This window comes from Aythya fuligula, chromosome 20, assembly GCF_009819795.1.
Source record: "Aythya fuligula isolate bAytFul2 chromosome 20, bAytFul2.pri, whole genome shotgun sequence".
NCBI classification, from domain to species: domain Eukaryota; kingdom Metazoa; phylum Chordata; class Aves; order Anseriformes; family Anatidae; genus Aythya; species Aythya fuligula.
This window is the reverse complement of record NC_045578.1, coordinates 362,968-377,155: the sequence shown is the minus strand read 5'-3', so window position 1 is coordinate 377,155 and position 14,188 is coordinate 362,968. Positions and strand designations below refer to the sequence as shown.

The window sequence follows — 14,188 nt, the reverse complement described above, 5'->3', positions numbered from 1 at the left end:
TCAGCCACAGCATCATTCCTGGGGACATGGTTGTTCCTGCCAAGTGGACCATGGGTGTGGATTTGCCCCCAAATCTGCCCTGCAGCAGGGAAGAGGAAAAAAAAAAAAAAAGCCAACGACACATGCCCATTTCTTGGAGCACACAAGGAGAAGTGTGGCATACCTTACCCAAGGCACGGATGGCCTGAACCTGGGTGCTGTTGAGTGCCAGCTGGGTGTGCGAGCCAGTGCTTCCTGAGAGTAACCCCAAGCCGATGGGACACGGCTCCAGTGAGCACCCCGCTATCGCTTTTCCCTGATTGTCATCTCCCAGTGGCACCAGAGCTGGGCGAGCAGTTGCCCTGTGATAGAAGGAAATTCCAGCACTCTGCTTATCTCCCACACTGTTATAGTAACTGATAAGCGGCTCCCATGGAATTTCCTTATATCACAGAATTGGGTATGTTTAAATAATACACTGCTGGAGTGTCAGCGTGTGGATGGCGATTAGGAGCAGCGCTGACAGCCTGTTATTTCGTTACTAAATAAACAGCGGGGCTCAGCGCTGTCTGCAGGAATGCCTGGGAACAGCGCTGCGCCCCGGCGCCAGCCCGCACCCCGTGCGCCGCGGGCACCCCCGGTTGCTGGCCCCGCTCCCGGCGGGCGTCCGGTACTGCCCCGCTGCGCCCGCGGGGCTGCTCTCCCGGCAGCCCGTCCCGAGCGATGAGACCGGGCCACCGGCCGGCCCCCCCCGGCGCCCTTGCCCGGGCGGCACCGGAGCCCCTCCCGGGGACGCCGGGGCGGCCGCGGCACCGGCCGCGGGGCTGGCTCCCCCCCGCCGCCTCGGGCGCGGCTCCCGCGTCCCCCGCGCCCCCAGGCGCGCGCGGGCCGCCCTCGCCCCCCACGCGCCGGCGGAGGCGCGGCCCCGTCCCCGTGCCCGCCCCGGGGGCGTGGCGGCGGCGCGGGGCGGGCGGTGCTGTCCCGGGACGCCGCCTTGCGCGGGGCTCGGCGGGGCTCGGCGCGGCGCGGGGCGGCCGCCGCATGGGGCGCGGGGCGGCGGCGGCGGGCGGGGGGCGCTGCCCCGGGGCGGCGCCGCCGCGGCAGCGAGCGGCCGGGCCGGGGGCCCGGAGGCGGCGGAGGGCGCGGGCGGGCCGGGCCATGGCGGCGCTGTAGCCGCGGGGCCGGGGCCGGGGCCGGGGCCATGGCGGCGCTGCGGCTGCGGCTGGCCCTGTCGGTGCTGTGGCAGCTGGCGGCCGCCGGCCGCGGGCTGGAGCTGGGCGCGCTGGAGGCGGCGCGGGGCCGGGCGGCGCGGTGCCAGCCCGTGGACATCCCCATGTGCCGCGGCATCGGGTACAACCTGACCCGCATGCCCAACCTGCTGGGACACGAGAGCCAGCGCGAGGCTGCGCTGAAGCTGCACGAGTTCGCGCCGCTGGTGGAGTACGGCTGCCACGTCCACCTGCGCTTCTTCCTCTGCTCCCTTTACGCGCCCATGTGCACCGACCAGGTGAGCGCCAGCATCCCCGCCTGCCGCCCCATGTGCGAGCAGGCCCGCCATAAGTGCGTCCCCATCATGGAGCAGTTCAACTTCGGCTGGCCTGAGTCGCTAGACTGCGGCAAGCTGCCCACCAAGAATGACCCCAACGCCCTCTGCATGGAGGCCCCTGAGAACGCCTCGGCTGCTGAGCCCCACAAGGGCCAGGGCATGCTGCCTGTGGCACCCCGGCCCTGGCCACCGGGCACTGCTGAGGGCCGGGGGCCCGATGGGCTGGGGGCCTGCGACAACCCTGAGAAGTTCCAGTATGTGGAGAAGAGCCTCTCCTGTGCACCCAGGTGCTCCCCTGGGGTGGATGTCTACTGGTCCCGGGAGGACAAAGACTTTGCCTTCATCTGGATGGCTGTCTGGTCTACCCTCTGCTTTGTCTCCACTGCTTTCACCGTGCTCACCTTCCTGCTTGACCCGCACCGCTTCCAGTACCCTGAGAGACCCATCATCTTCCTCTCCATGTGCTACAACGTCTACTCAGTGGCCTTTATCATCCGCTCGGTGGCAGGGGCTGAGAACATCGCCTGCGACCGGGAGAATGGGGAGCTCTACATCATCCAGGAGGGACTGGAAAGCACGGGCTGCACCATCGTCTTCCTCATCCTCTACTACTTCGGCATGGCCAGCTCGCTCTGGTGGGTCATCCTCACACTCACCTGGTTCCTGGCTGCTGGGAAGAAGTGGGGACACGAGGCCATCGAAGCCCACAGCAGCTACTTCCATATGGCTGCCTGGGGCATCCCAGCTTTGAAAACCATCATCATCCTCACCATGCGGAAGGTGGCAGGGGATGAGCTGACAGGGCTGTGCTATGTGGGGAGCATGGATGTCAGCGCCCTGACTGGTTTTGTCCTCATCCCACTCTCCTGCTACCTGGTCATCGGCACCTCCTTCATTCTTACAGGCTTTGTTGCCCTCTTCCATATCCGGAAGATCATGAAGACAGGCGGTACCAACACAGAGAAGCTGGAGAAGCTGATGGTGAAGATTGGTGTCTTCTCTATCCTCTACACTGTCCCGGCCACCTGCGTCATTGTCTGCTACTTCTATGAGCGGCTGAACATGGATTACTGGAACCTCAGGGCCCTGGAGCGTGGTTGCGTGCCCCTTCCTGGCCGGCGTGCAGCCAACTGTTCCTTGGAGACCTCGGTGCCCACCGTGGCTGTCTTTATGCTAAAGATTTTCATGTCACTGGTGGTGGGCATCACCAGTGGGGTGTGGGTATGGAGCTCCAAGACGCTGCAGACCTGGCAGAGCCTGTGCAACAGGAAGCTGGGCATGAGGACTAGGGGCAAGCCCTGCAGTGGGGTCAGCTGCAGCGGGGTGCACTGCCACTACAAAGCCCCGACGGTCATGCTGCATATGACCAAAACAGACCCGTATCTGGACAACCCAACGCATGTCTAGAGCAGGGTCTGCTTCTCCCTGGGGACGGCATGCTGGGAGAGCGAGTGTCACGGGTAAGGGACGGGGGAGTGCAGTGGAGCCTCCTGGGAGTCCACGCTGGAGCGGGAGCTGCTGGGTGCAGGGAAGGGGCGAGGGCAAAGGCAGAGTGGCAGGAGAGTGAATACACACTGGTTTGGGGGTGATGAGGTCTGCGGGACCCGAAGGGAGCTCCCTGGGCACCACTCGACCCTGACAAGTAGCTGCTTTTTCCTAGAGATTGTTTTGTTTTTGTTGCTGTTGCCAAATCCAGTGACTGTTCTAACGCTTTCTTTGGGGGGGTAGAGGGGAGGGCAGCAGGGGCTGGGGCAGGAAGGGGAATAATCCAGTTTGTGTTTATTTAATTCTGTAATTTATTTTAGATTTTTTTTTTTTAATCATTAGCTGCAAGGAATGGAAAAAACAATAAACCCTGGATGTGTTATTTCAAACTGAGCCTCATGCTGTTTGGAGGAATTTGAGGGGGTTGAGAACAACCACATGGGAGCCCCCAGGCTTGGAAGGAGCTGAGGTGGCAGACCAGGGACCATGGTCCCCGGGGACGGGGAGTATGATGGGTGCATGACTGGCAGCCTCTTCCCAGGCTGCAGGGGAGCGTCCCCTCTGCCGTGGTTGGGACCGGTCACCCCATGCCCTTCTTCAGCATCCCAGGTGCTGGGCTGGGGTGGGCACCTGGGGGCTCCCTGCACCCCACACCTGGCATGGTGACCCTCAGCATGGGGAGCATACTGCTCCCTCTGTCTGGCTTAGCCCCACTCAGCACTGTGGCTTCTCCATGTCTGGGCTTGGCGCCTGCTGCCTCCTACTGCAGGTTTCTTGTGTTGCCCTGATGAATAATCTTTTCCATTCTGTTGCTCGGTAGGTGATTCGTGTTGGTACCATGAGATGCTGGGGTGTCTGTGCCAGGTGGGGGGGCTCGGGGCACAAGCAGGACCTGTGGGGCAGTGCAGTGTCCAGGCAGTGTGGCTGGTTGGGAGCTAGGGTGCTGGGCTTGGGGTGGGGGTGGGAAAGGGCTTGGCTTTGATGTGCCAAACAGAAGCCTGAGGTGTGGGTAATGGAAACTTCTGGGCAGCTTTATTTATCCCATGCTCCAGTTACAATCCCATCTCGCCTTCCCCATTGTCAGGAGGGAAACTCAAGCCTCAGCTGGTGCTCGTCATGGCTTCTTGTGGGGCGGAGCTGGGGGCTGTCTGCACCACACTGTGGGCAGGGTGGAGTGGCTGGGGCACTGGGTGCACTGCCAAGCCTGGCTTGGGGTAGCTCTGCTGGGACTCGGGCGCAGGGGCTGCTGCCCCGCGGAGGGAACCAGGGCATGGCTCATTGCAGCGGAGGGCAGCACTGCTCTGGGCCTGCTGGGCTGGGCTGTGTCTGGTCTGTGCCTGGCACCAGTGGGGAGCTGGGCTCAGACCTCTTCGTCTTAATTAATTAGCCAGCACTGGGGCCTTCCCGTCCCTCTTTCAAGAGCAACAAGTCTGTGAGTGAGCCTCCTTAGCACACCCAGGTTAGCACCAGCTCCGACAAAGGCCTTGAGATCAGAGCCCTGACAAGAGCTGCGAGCTCAGGAAGCTGCTTGTGGGGGCAGCCATTTCCCCTCCCCACATCCCCTCTGTATAGGTCTCCCCACTGCCAGCCCCAGCAGGGCCAGGCTAACAACATGTGCTTAGCATGAGAGCAGCCCTTGTACCCTAACCCAGTCACTGGGAGGCTTCCTCATCCCTGCCAAGCACCCTTGGGCAGAGGCAGGGGCTAGTGCTGACCCCAGCCTGTCCTGGTCCACCTGTCTTACTGCCACCCTGCAGAAGGCTGCTGCAGGATTGAAAGAGACAGGCAGAGCTTGGCCGAGGGAGCTGCACCCTTTGCCTAGCTGTAGTTGGAGGAGCAGTGGCAGGGGCCCATGGCCACGGGCCAGCTGTGAGCAGCCAGCCCTAAGGCTGCAGCACGGATGGGTTACGCAGCCCCAGCCCCTTGCCTGCTGCAGCCGCTGAGCTCAGCAGGGCGTTGTGCGCCAGGGTCGTTGGTGTGACTGATGAAACAAAGTGCCTTTAATCTATCCCCCCACCAGTGCTGGGGGGACCGGGACACTGGGAGAAGGTGAGTGATACTGTCCGCCACCCCCAGGAGTTGGTGCTGCTGTCAGCCACACCTGAGCAGAGCTGGAGACAGCACTGACATGCAGTTGCTGGCATGCAGCTCCTGTGCAGGGGCCCTGTGGTGCTAGGGCATCCCTTGGCACCCAGTGGTGGGTGCCCTGAAGCTGGGACGTCTTCTTGTGACGCTGGAGCCCAGCAGGTGCTGAGCAGGCGGGTCCCATTCCCATTCCCAGGCTGGTCACAGTGGTCCCAGGCCAGGGACCCCCATGTTGTTACCCCTGCTGCAGGGCTTGGGTGGGTGGGGTTGTAGCCTCCTGGGATCTCTGGCCTGCCATGGAGGGTCTGTTTGGGCAGATAAAAGGGCCATGACCTGGGGCAGGAGAGTCAATATTGGCTCCAGGACAGGCTCCAAAGTCCAGCACAGGGAGCTGGGCAGTGGGCAATTCACCTGGGTGCCACATGCCTGCACCAGAGGTGCAACCCATGAACCAGCCGTGCTGCTACTAAGGGTCTTGCCAGACCTCTGGTGTGCAGGGAAGCATGTGGTGCCAAGGCCCAAGCTGGCTCAGCGCAGCAACAGCATGAACACAGACACACAGCACAGCAACAGCAGTAGTCCATGTTCCACCTCCTTGGGTGGCTTGTGGAGTCTGGTGGGGACACCCTGCCCTTGAGCACCCTGGTGCTTGCCAAATAGCTCACTGCCTCTCAAGCACTCACCCAGATAAGTGCATGCTGCTGGGCCCCAGCTATCACACAGTGGTGGAGCTGCCGGCGCCTGACTACTGCCTGCTATCAGGCCCAGCAGCCCAGCTGGCTCCACTGCAGGCCCCAGGAGCTCAGCAGGGCTGGCCCTGCTAGTGCCACAGAGCCAGACCAAGCTGGAGATGCCCCTCTGACCTGCCTTCTGCTGGGGACCCTGCCTTTGTCACAGCAGCTCTCAACATCGTGGCACAGACCACTTTGGTGTCACTGCTTTTCTGCAGCTCCTCAAGCCCAGGGTGTGCTGGGGAGAATCAGCTGCCCATGCCCCCACACCCCCAACTCACCCCAGACCCTGCAGGCCATCTCCCCTCCCTACTTGGAGCAGCCACAAACACAACCAAACCATAGCAACCCCCCCAAAACACTTGCCAACACTTGTGCACTCAGCCCTCACAGGATGCGAGCTGAAGCTGGTCTGGTTTTAAAGACCAGGCCGAGCTCGGCCCTGTCCCATCCCCACAGGGAGCCCTTCTGCTTGCCTGTCACAACTGCCTGAGGCACAGGAGGCAAGGCTTCAGAGGCTGAGGCCACCCCAAAGTCCTGGCCCAGGCTCCTGCTCCCCAGCACTCCTGGAGCTGCAGACATTATCGCCCCTGCCCCACAAAACAGGAAGGTCCCGGGTCCCTTCAGCAACAGAAATAAATTCTCTGTGCTCTGAAAAGGTGCTAAAAAAATCCCAAGTCACATGGACCATTAGTTGCTTAATATTAATCATTAAGCTTCAAGGAAGCTGAGATGGGACCCAGGCAGAGGGTCCTTGTAAGCCACTCTCTGAGGCCACGCTGCAGTTCCAGAAGACGCAGGCATCCCCAGCCCTGGTTTGTCACCCAGAGCAACAGTGGGTGCAGCTGGGACTGCCATCACCCACCAGCCTGCAGCACCAGGGGTGCCACAGCTGCCTGCCAGCACAGAGCAGGGACAGCTATTTATAGGACACTAATGCCATGCAGGAGCTGCTATAAAAAGCGAATCTCAGAAAAGGTCTTATAGCAGATGCTGGTGTGAGATCTCCACACTGAGGCCTGGACCCATCCCAGCTTGAGTCATGCTCTGGTTCACCCAGGTCCTGTTGCACATCCAACAGGCAGAACCTTCGCTTGTGGTGTGGGGATGAGGCTTCTCTGAGGAAAGCATTATTTATCTCTTGCCAGTAATCTGAAAGCCCACAAAGCCCTGGAAGGAGGAAGGGGTCTAAAGCCTGCTCAGCCCAGCAGATCTGGACCCCACTTGGCTCAGATCAGCTCCTGAGCACTCCCAGCTCTGCTCCTAAATATTCAGGACAATGGCAATGCCCAGGAAGGCATCACACCTCTGACCTTATGACACTGGTAGAAGTACAAACTTTGACCAACACCTTCATTGTATAGCTGACTGGTACATCAGCAACAACTGGTTACTTGGCCTCATGCTGAAGCATGGCAGAGCAGCATCCCACTCACACTGGGAAAGAGCTGATGGCTCCCCTTGGGAGCCATGCTTTTCAGACACAGCAGGAACAGTCCTCACTGATCTCTGAACTGCAGCAAACAGGGCTGTGGTTACAAAATGCACATTAACAGACCTAGGGAGGAAGTTTTGATGGCAATCCAGCCACACAATGCTGAGGTGAAAGAGCAGTTATTTAGCTCCCCTCATCACTCCCTTTTAGTCCCTTCAGAACAACCCACAGTGCCATGATGCAGTAAAGAGCCCCGCATCTTGCTGCAGGAGCAATATCTGCAGTCCAAAGGAAGAGAACGGAGTGAAAGGGGCAGCCAGCTCAAGGACTGCTCCCTCCTGACCCTTTCACTGTCCAGGAGGAAAAAGAACATCCCCTTGTCTTTGGGGAGGACAATCAATAGGGCCAGCTCAAAGCACACACCTCCATGCCAGCAAATAACCTTCTGCCCAGCAAAGCTTAGGAAAATGCATCGTGCAAAGACAGCCCCATCACAGAAATGGTAACAGCAGCACAACCCACCTGTCTGAGCAGGTACACCACCTGGACCAGAGGCACAGACCAAGAGCTGGTATAACCAAATGTGAGCAGAGCTCAGCCTAGAAGATGGTTCTACAGAGTTGTAAGCTGACCTAACCCAGACTCAGTGCTCCTTTGATCCTTTACTCTGTGCCTCCTTTTTCCCTCCAGAATTAAGACAGCTGTATCACTTCTGATGCAGGCTCTGAGGAAAGCAGAGCTCTGTGGAACATGAGATGTCTCAGTCTTGCACAGAGGGCACCTACAAAGGACTTGATGCAAGCCAGTTTTACAAACACAAGTACATAATGTTTATTTTTTAACTTTCCAATTTATTACAAGTACAGCCCTTAGCAGACCACCCCTCCCGCCACAAATGACATTTATTTTTAAAAAACATACAGTTCCAAAGGTTTCACTGTGTAGGACCTGCAGAAAATGTTCTCTATTAATAGGACAAAACATAGCCTCTGAAGGGGACGTGCGAAATACAAACGTCAGTGCTATTCTGTGGGGCATGGAGCTGAGGCTGGGGAGAGGGGAAGAGGGAAGTGGCTGGAAACCTGTCTAGTCTCAACAGCCATCAGTCCAGAACTGAAACAAATACCTGTTAATAAAAAAGTTCACAAAACTAGGCTGCAATTTTTTAATCGAGGATCTCAATTTTATTCTCAAATCACAGGAGCCATAACAGCTGCTTTTGTTTTTCTGTGTTACAAAACCAGTATAGAACAGCACTGTGACTAGTTCGTTCTAAACTGAAGAATTCTATAATAAAAAGTTCAAGCCTTAATTGTATGATCAAAACCTGTAATGATGGAGAGGGAGAGGTGATTAAAGAACATTATTTTCTTAGAGAAAAGTCAGTATCCCAAGTAGCAGAACCCACTGCTGGGGCCATGGCAGAGCAGCCTCCCAACAGGATAGAGCTTCCCCACTGGTCAGCCTGTGTGGGACGGTCCTCATGGTGCTGGGGGGGTGCAAGAGAGGTGAGCTAGGGAAGGTGTTACTACAAAAGGAGATGAGAGCATGGCTAGAGAGGGACTGGGAAACCCCCACCAACAAGTCCCCCAGTGTAACTCCAGCTACTGATAGGAAAATGAGTTTTCAGAGGAGGGAAAATATACAGCAAACACAATTTGATATAAACTGTACATGTGCCAAAGCAAGACAACAGTATCTTACAGATGTTCTTTATACAAGATCACAGCTAGAAACAAGCCACTTTTAATAACTAGAAAATTATTTTAAAAAGTTACACAGAACATGTTTCTGCTGTTCCCCTTGCCCTGGAGTGCCCTACAGGGTGTGCAGAAAGACATGCTCTCTGGTATACTTCTGGCACTAGGTTCATCCAAAGGGCTACATGATTGTGTGCTGTTCAAGGTGAGCAGGGAAACCAACTGCCTATTCTCTGCAACTTATGTGTGGAGAGCTGATCTCAGAAGAACTCTTCAGAGCACAACCTCCAGAGATTGCTCCCCAAGGGTGGGGGGGAGTGTGGGGGGGGCGGGGAGCAAGAGCACCTTGAAGCCAATTGTATTAGGATGCTGGTGAAAGCTGTGTCTCTATAAATTTAAGTGCTTGCTCGCCCTACACAACCCTTCAGTGGGGGCTCAAAATTAATACCATATAAATATATACATACAAGAACTAGCAGCCCATTGGCCTGATCACACCCAGTCTATCTGTGAAGCAGTAAGATCCCTCCCTACACTAGCTCAAGGCTGGTTTCACATCACAGGCAGCAGACAGCAGAGGTTCCACCATGCTCCATTGCTGGCTGCTTGCAGAGTGGAAGAAGTGGCTCGTTCCAAGAAAGCCAAGAGCGCCCAAGCTAGATCGGGCTTCACACACTTTGGCTAGGCCTTTCCCTTGCCCTCCCACCTTCCCCTCCTAGCAGGACAGACATGTATGAGCTTTGTGTATTTTGTAGGAAGCAGTTAAGTCATCTCTGCTCACTCAATGGATGACCAAATATTTGAGGAAATTGCAGAAAAAATAAAGCTAGGACAGGCCAAAGGAAAGGCTGTATTAATAGAGAAGTGCCTGCTGCTTCTTAACTCCCTTCAGACAACCCATCCTGCTGCCCAGCAGCACCAGAAGGCCTGCTCCAGCTCTGGCTCTCCCCCTAGTTCCCTCCCATCCCTCATTTCTTCCTTTTCCGCCCCCGGGAATGTTCAAGGGGCTCTGACTCACTGTCGCCTTCCTGCTCCTCCAGTCCCTGGCACCTGGCAGAGAGCTTCTTACGTTTCCTGCGTGCATACGTGTGGCCAGGAAGGTGCTTGTGCACCATGTCGATCAAACATTGTTCTGTCTTCTCCAGGCAGGACAGTACATGACTCCCATTCTGATTGTAGCACTCAGCATTGGAGAACACCTGTTTGATGTCAGAGAGGAACTCCTGCACCGAGCGGTAACTGCCACAAGAGCACTTGCTCTGCATAGTCTGGAAGTCCATAGGGTTGCTGATGACCTCAAAGTAATCTTCGGCTTCTTCTGTGGTCACTGGCTCCCTGACGAACGAAGAGCCACAAAGATAGGAGGAAAATGACGGGCCCTGGCACTGTGCAGTGCAGAGCTGTGGAGGTGTGAACCACCCCCACCCCCTTTGCTGAGCAGTAGCCCCAACCTGCACCCCCTGCAGTGCCATAGCAAACCCACAAACCTCAACAGCACTATAGTGTTAGCCCTGTGCTGGCTGCAGTGCTGAAGACAGGAATGACAGCAGCTCATCCTGCTGCCCAGAGTACTGGCCCAGGCATAGGGACTGGTACATGGCAGGTAAGGCTATTTTGTCTCAGTCGAGCCTCCTACAGAGCACCTGCAAATCCTGGGGGCTGCAGAAAGCACTGATCCCATCCTCCCCTCTCTGGCTCATAGCCTACCACCCTCTGTTATACCACCTCAGAAGGGCCCCAGGTCTTCAGTCCAGCAGAGGACTGAGAGTATGGTGATTTCTACTGGAGCAGATTCACTCCGATCTGTAACTTGCTTTTGAAACCCAGGTCTCACAACCAGCAAGTGGATCCAGCAGGACTGCATCATGGCTATCCCACACCTACACACAGCCCAGGTACAGTCCTGTGCACATGGAGGAGGAAGCCACCTGCCCTCACCTGAAGGGCCAGCTGAAGCGGTATTTGATCAACTTGCTGAGGATTTCCTCACACTTCTGCAGTTCAAGGCTTTGGCGACGTGTTGTCTTCTTTGTTTGAAGGACCTGCCCACACAAAGGAGGGATGCTGTTAAAAGGAGGGGAACCACCATGGGCTGTAGTATTCATTAAACAGTTTCAAGGCCAAAGTAGTTGGTTCTTAACAGACATTTTCTTTTCAATTCTCTTGCTTACAAGCCAGTGTCTTTTGGGGTGGAGGATACGTAATACTGCTGCACAGAAACAGCTCAGCTCTTTCAAATGCAGACATCTTCCACAATAATCAAGAGGCAAACGGCTCTGCTACAGGACCATGTTCATGGTAACAGCCAAGACACACGGTGGCAGCTTGAGTTACAGAATGGGAGCCCCATCCATAAGCTCTGATGGGAATAGCTCACAGGCTGCTTGTGTTTTCTCCTGGCACAGCAAGCTTTTTCAAGATAGGTTTAAAAACAACAGGGTCAAAGGAAGAAGCCAAATAATATGGACAGCAAATGGAGAGTGTAAATTCCCTCTCTGAGCCCCTGGTGGACAGCACGTGAGAAGAAGAAGGGGAAAGCACTTGTGCTACTGTACTGAGGGCCAATTCCAGAGCCTACTCTGCCATTTTAAATACCAAAGAGCAGCTGATGCCTCAAATGCTGCTGTCCGATACAGAGGCAGAACACAAGGTCAGCCATTTGCCCACAAATCTATAGGTCAGCCACCAGCACAGGGACATCTCAGCTCTGACCGTCCACAGCTCACGAGGCACTGATCTGCTTAGGGTAAATCAGAAGGCTCCACAACACAGGGAGCCATTCCTGAGAAAGCTTTGGTCTCTTTCCAGAACAAACAGTAAGTGAAAGAGCCCTAGTCAGAGTTCCTGACCCAGCTGTTCCAGTAAGATTTTTCCCACTTGAACATCTCTCTAAGCAGGCTGTGGCAGTCCATGCTGGGCTTGCTGGTTTGGTTGCCCTCCAATCTGCAACAAAAAACAGCTAAAAAGATGCTGCAGATCAGCACAACCAGCCCACCCACACCCAGCACAAGAAGCTGTGAGCCCAAAGACCCCAATCAAGACCACTCGAGAGGAGTGACAGGATACAGCCACAGCAGTGCTGCTCAGCAGACATATGGCAGAAGCTAGTGACGTGATCCACGGGGATAGAGTATCCTCACATATCCCCTGTGGTGCATCCCTCTTCAGGATAAACAGGACAGTATGCGGCAGCTCCACCCCAACTAGCACGCACGCACAAGATTGCTCAGGAGCAGAAGGTTTTATTCTTTAAATGTCAAGTGAAACCTAAGCCAGCCAAATTATATCCTGGAGGTTGGGGAGTGACCATACGGACAACAACTGCCAGAGAATGGCCAAGGCCAGGGAGTGAGGGTCCTACATTACTGGCATTCTCTGAACATGCAGGACCGCCTTCAGTCCCCCCATTTCTCTGTAGAGACATATGGATACTATTTAAAACCCTTTAACAAGCTGCAGGCTGCCTGCTAATCAAGGAGGGACAATGTGTGGAAGCGGCTGGGAAAGATGTCTGGCATATCTCTGCTCCGTTTGCACCGGGCCCTTAAGGATATGCCTCCTTTGTTAACCCGCCTCCAGCCCGGCACGGGTTACACAATACAATTCAGGGCATTTCTTTGGGAAGGGGAGGGGAGGAAGTGTGACACCTGTTTCGTTTGTAACTCATGATGTGAGCAGCCCCCAGGGAGCAATTTGGCTCTTACCAGCTCATCAATGTCTGCGCTGTTGACAGGTGCAGCCCGCTGCTGGGGTCCCCTGGCAGGGTGCAGCAACTGCTTCTTCCTTTGGTGCCTTCCCTGCCTCGAGGAGTACATGGCTGTGCTCTGCTTGCCCCGGGCTGCCTTTCTGGGTCTCACTGAAACACATAAGCCATGGGCTTAGAGGCATGGGTTAACCTGGAATCAGAGATCACAAGCCTTTTCCCCAGACATACACACCAGGTAGTCTCACTCACAGCACAGAGAAACTACTGAACCCACGGATGAGGGGAATGACCCAGCTTCTCATCACCATCCTCACCCAGCACATGCCCATGTCAGCTGTGCTCAGTACCCCTCTTCAGATGAAGTACGCACTTCCCATCCAGAGGCCAATGCTGTCTGGCAACAATCTTCTAACTAAGGGTGGTCACACAAACCAGCCCAAAGTCCTCTACTTCTAAGGGACATCTGTGGGATTCCAGATACTCTGCCACAGGTACGGCTTTGCTTGCTTCCTACGTGTTGTAATAGAAAGACCCTCTGCCTGCAGAATTAAGTGCCAAATACCTGACACATCAAGACTTGAGGGAGGGTGGGAGAAGTAATGCAAGGATGGACAGTTGTTTTAAATAAAACTGCAACATCTTTTTTGAAAGCACTTGGTACAGAAACCTGCACAACTGCTCTGGTTTCCTGCTGCCCCCTTGCTCCTCAGCCATTTGTGGATGGGTTCTTTTCCAAACATTTATGAGCGGCCCACACAGTGGGATAAACCAGTTGCTAAGCCCCCCTGAAAAGTGAACTGTGTGCAGAGGGAGTGTCAAGTTACTGCAGCAGGGAGCTGCTCCACGTGCTGCAAGTGGGAAACAATGGGATTTTATCCCCCAAACCAGGGCTGCTGCATTACGTCCCACAGTAATGTTCCTGCTCGTTTGCTAAGTCTCTCTGTCAGAGCCTTACAATGATGGAAATGCAAGTGTGCTGTTCAACTCCCTTGTCTGAAGTTTCTCTCATGACCCCTGTGTATCAGGAGAATATGCTGGTTTTCGTCCCCAGACAAGCTCCTTCCACCTGGTCACAAGTGCTTCAGCAAGCTGCATGCAGCATGCTGTAGCACTTTATCTGCAGCCTCTAATCCAGCCCTGTCCAATAAATCATCTTGCCAGGCTCCCCCCGCAGGATAAGTGTGCGTCAGGGCAGTGGGATGTCTGTCTGCTGTCACTCCTGCTTGTGTGTCAAGCAGGAGGCACGTGCTAGATGTCTGACAATCCAACATTCTAAGTTATATCCCTCAGGATAAACGCCACATGGATTAATGGGACTTGTCTATTAAAACAAAAGTTTTCCACAGTGACCTTTCCATGTCAATGCTCTTTAAAACCAGGAGTTGCATTTAGTGCTTTATTTTTAGCGACTGTAACTCTTCCACTATTGTTTGGAAACCTTGGCTTTGCTCCTGACTTGGCCATGCAACATGGACTGAACATGCTCCAAGTGTGGACACAGATACACCACAGAACAACAAG

The 14,188-nt window shown here is 55.4% G+C and overlaps 2 protein-coding genes across 2 annotated transcripts in view; one reads left to right on the top strand and one right to left on the bottom strand.

The window, feature by feature from the left end:
• Window positions 1-1,180: 1,180 nt before the first annotated feature.
• FZD9 (frizzled class receptor 9) lies at window positions 1,181-3,249 on the top strand. The gene has a single exon (XM_032201199.1). It carries the CDS (start codon window positions 1,181-1,183, stop codon window positions 2,930-2,932), a length of 1,752 nt encoding a protein of 583 aa, XP_032057090.1. The 3' UTR covers window positions 2,933-3,249.
• Window positions 3,250-8,145: 4,896 nt separating this feature from the next.
• The window catches only part of BAZ1B (bromodomain adjacent to zinc finger domain 1B), a 53,368-nt gene continuing 47,325 nt past the window's right edge, over window positions 8,146-14,188 (bottom strand). The window contains 3 exon segments of the mRNA XM_032201039.1: window positions 8,146-10,296; window positions 10,900-11,003; window positions 12,666-12,817. Coding sequence (XP_032056930.1) covers window positions 9,930-10,296; window positions 10,900-11,003; window positions 12,666-12,817 — 623 coding nt within the window. The 3' untranslated portion in view covers window positions 8,146-9,929.

What these genes read in the sequence shown, in the direction of transcription:
- FZD9 (XM_032201199.1), top strand. Translation starts at nt 1,181, where the DNA reads ATGGCGGCGCTGCGGCTGCGGCTGGCCCTGTCGGTGCTGTGGCAGCTG.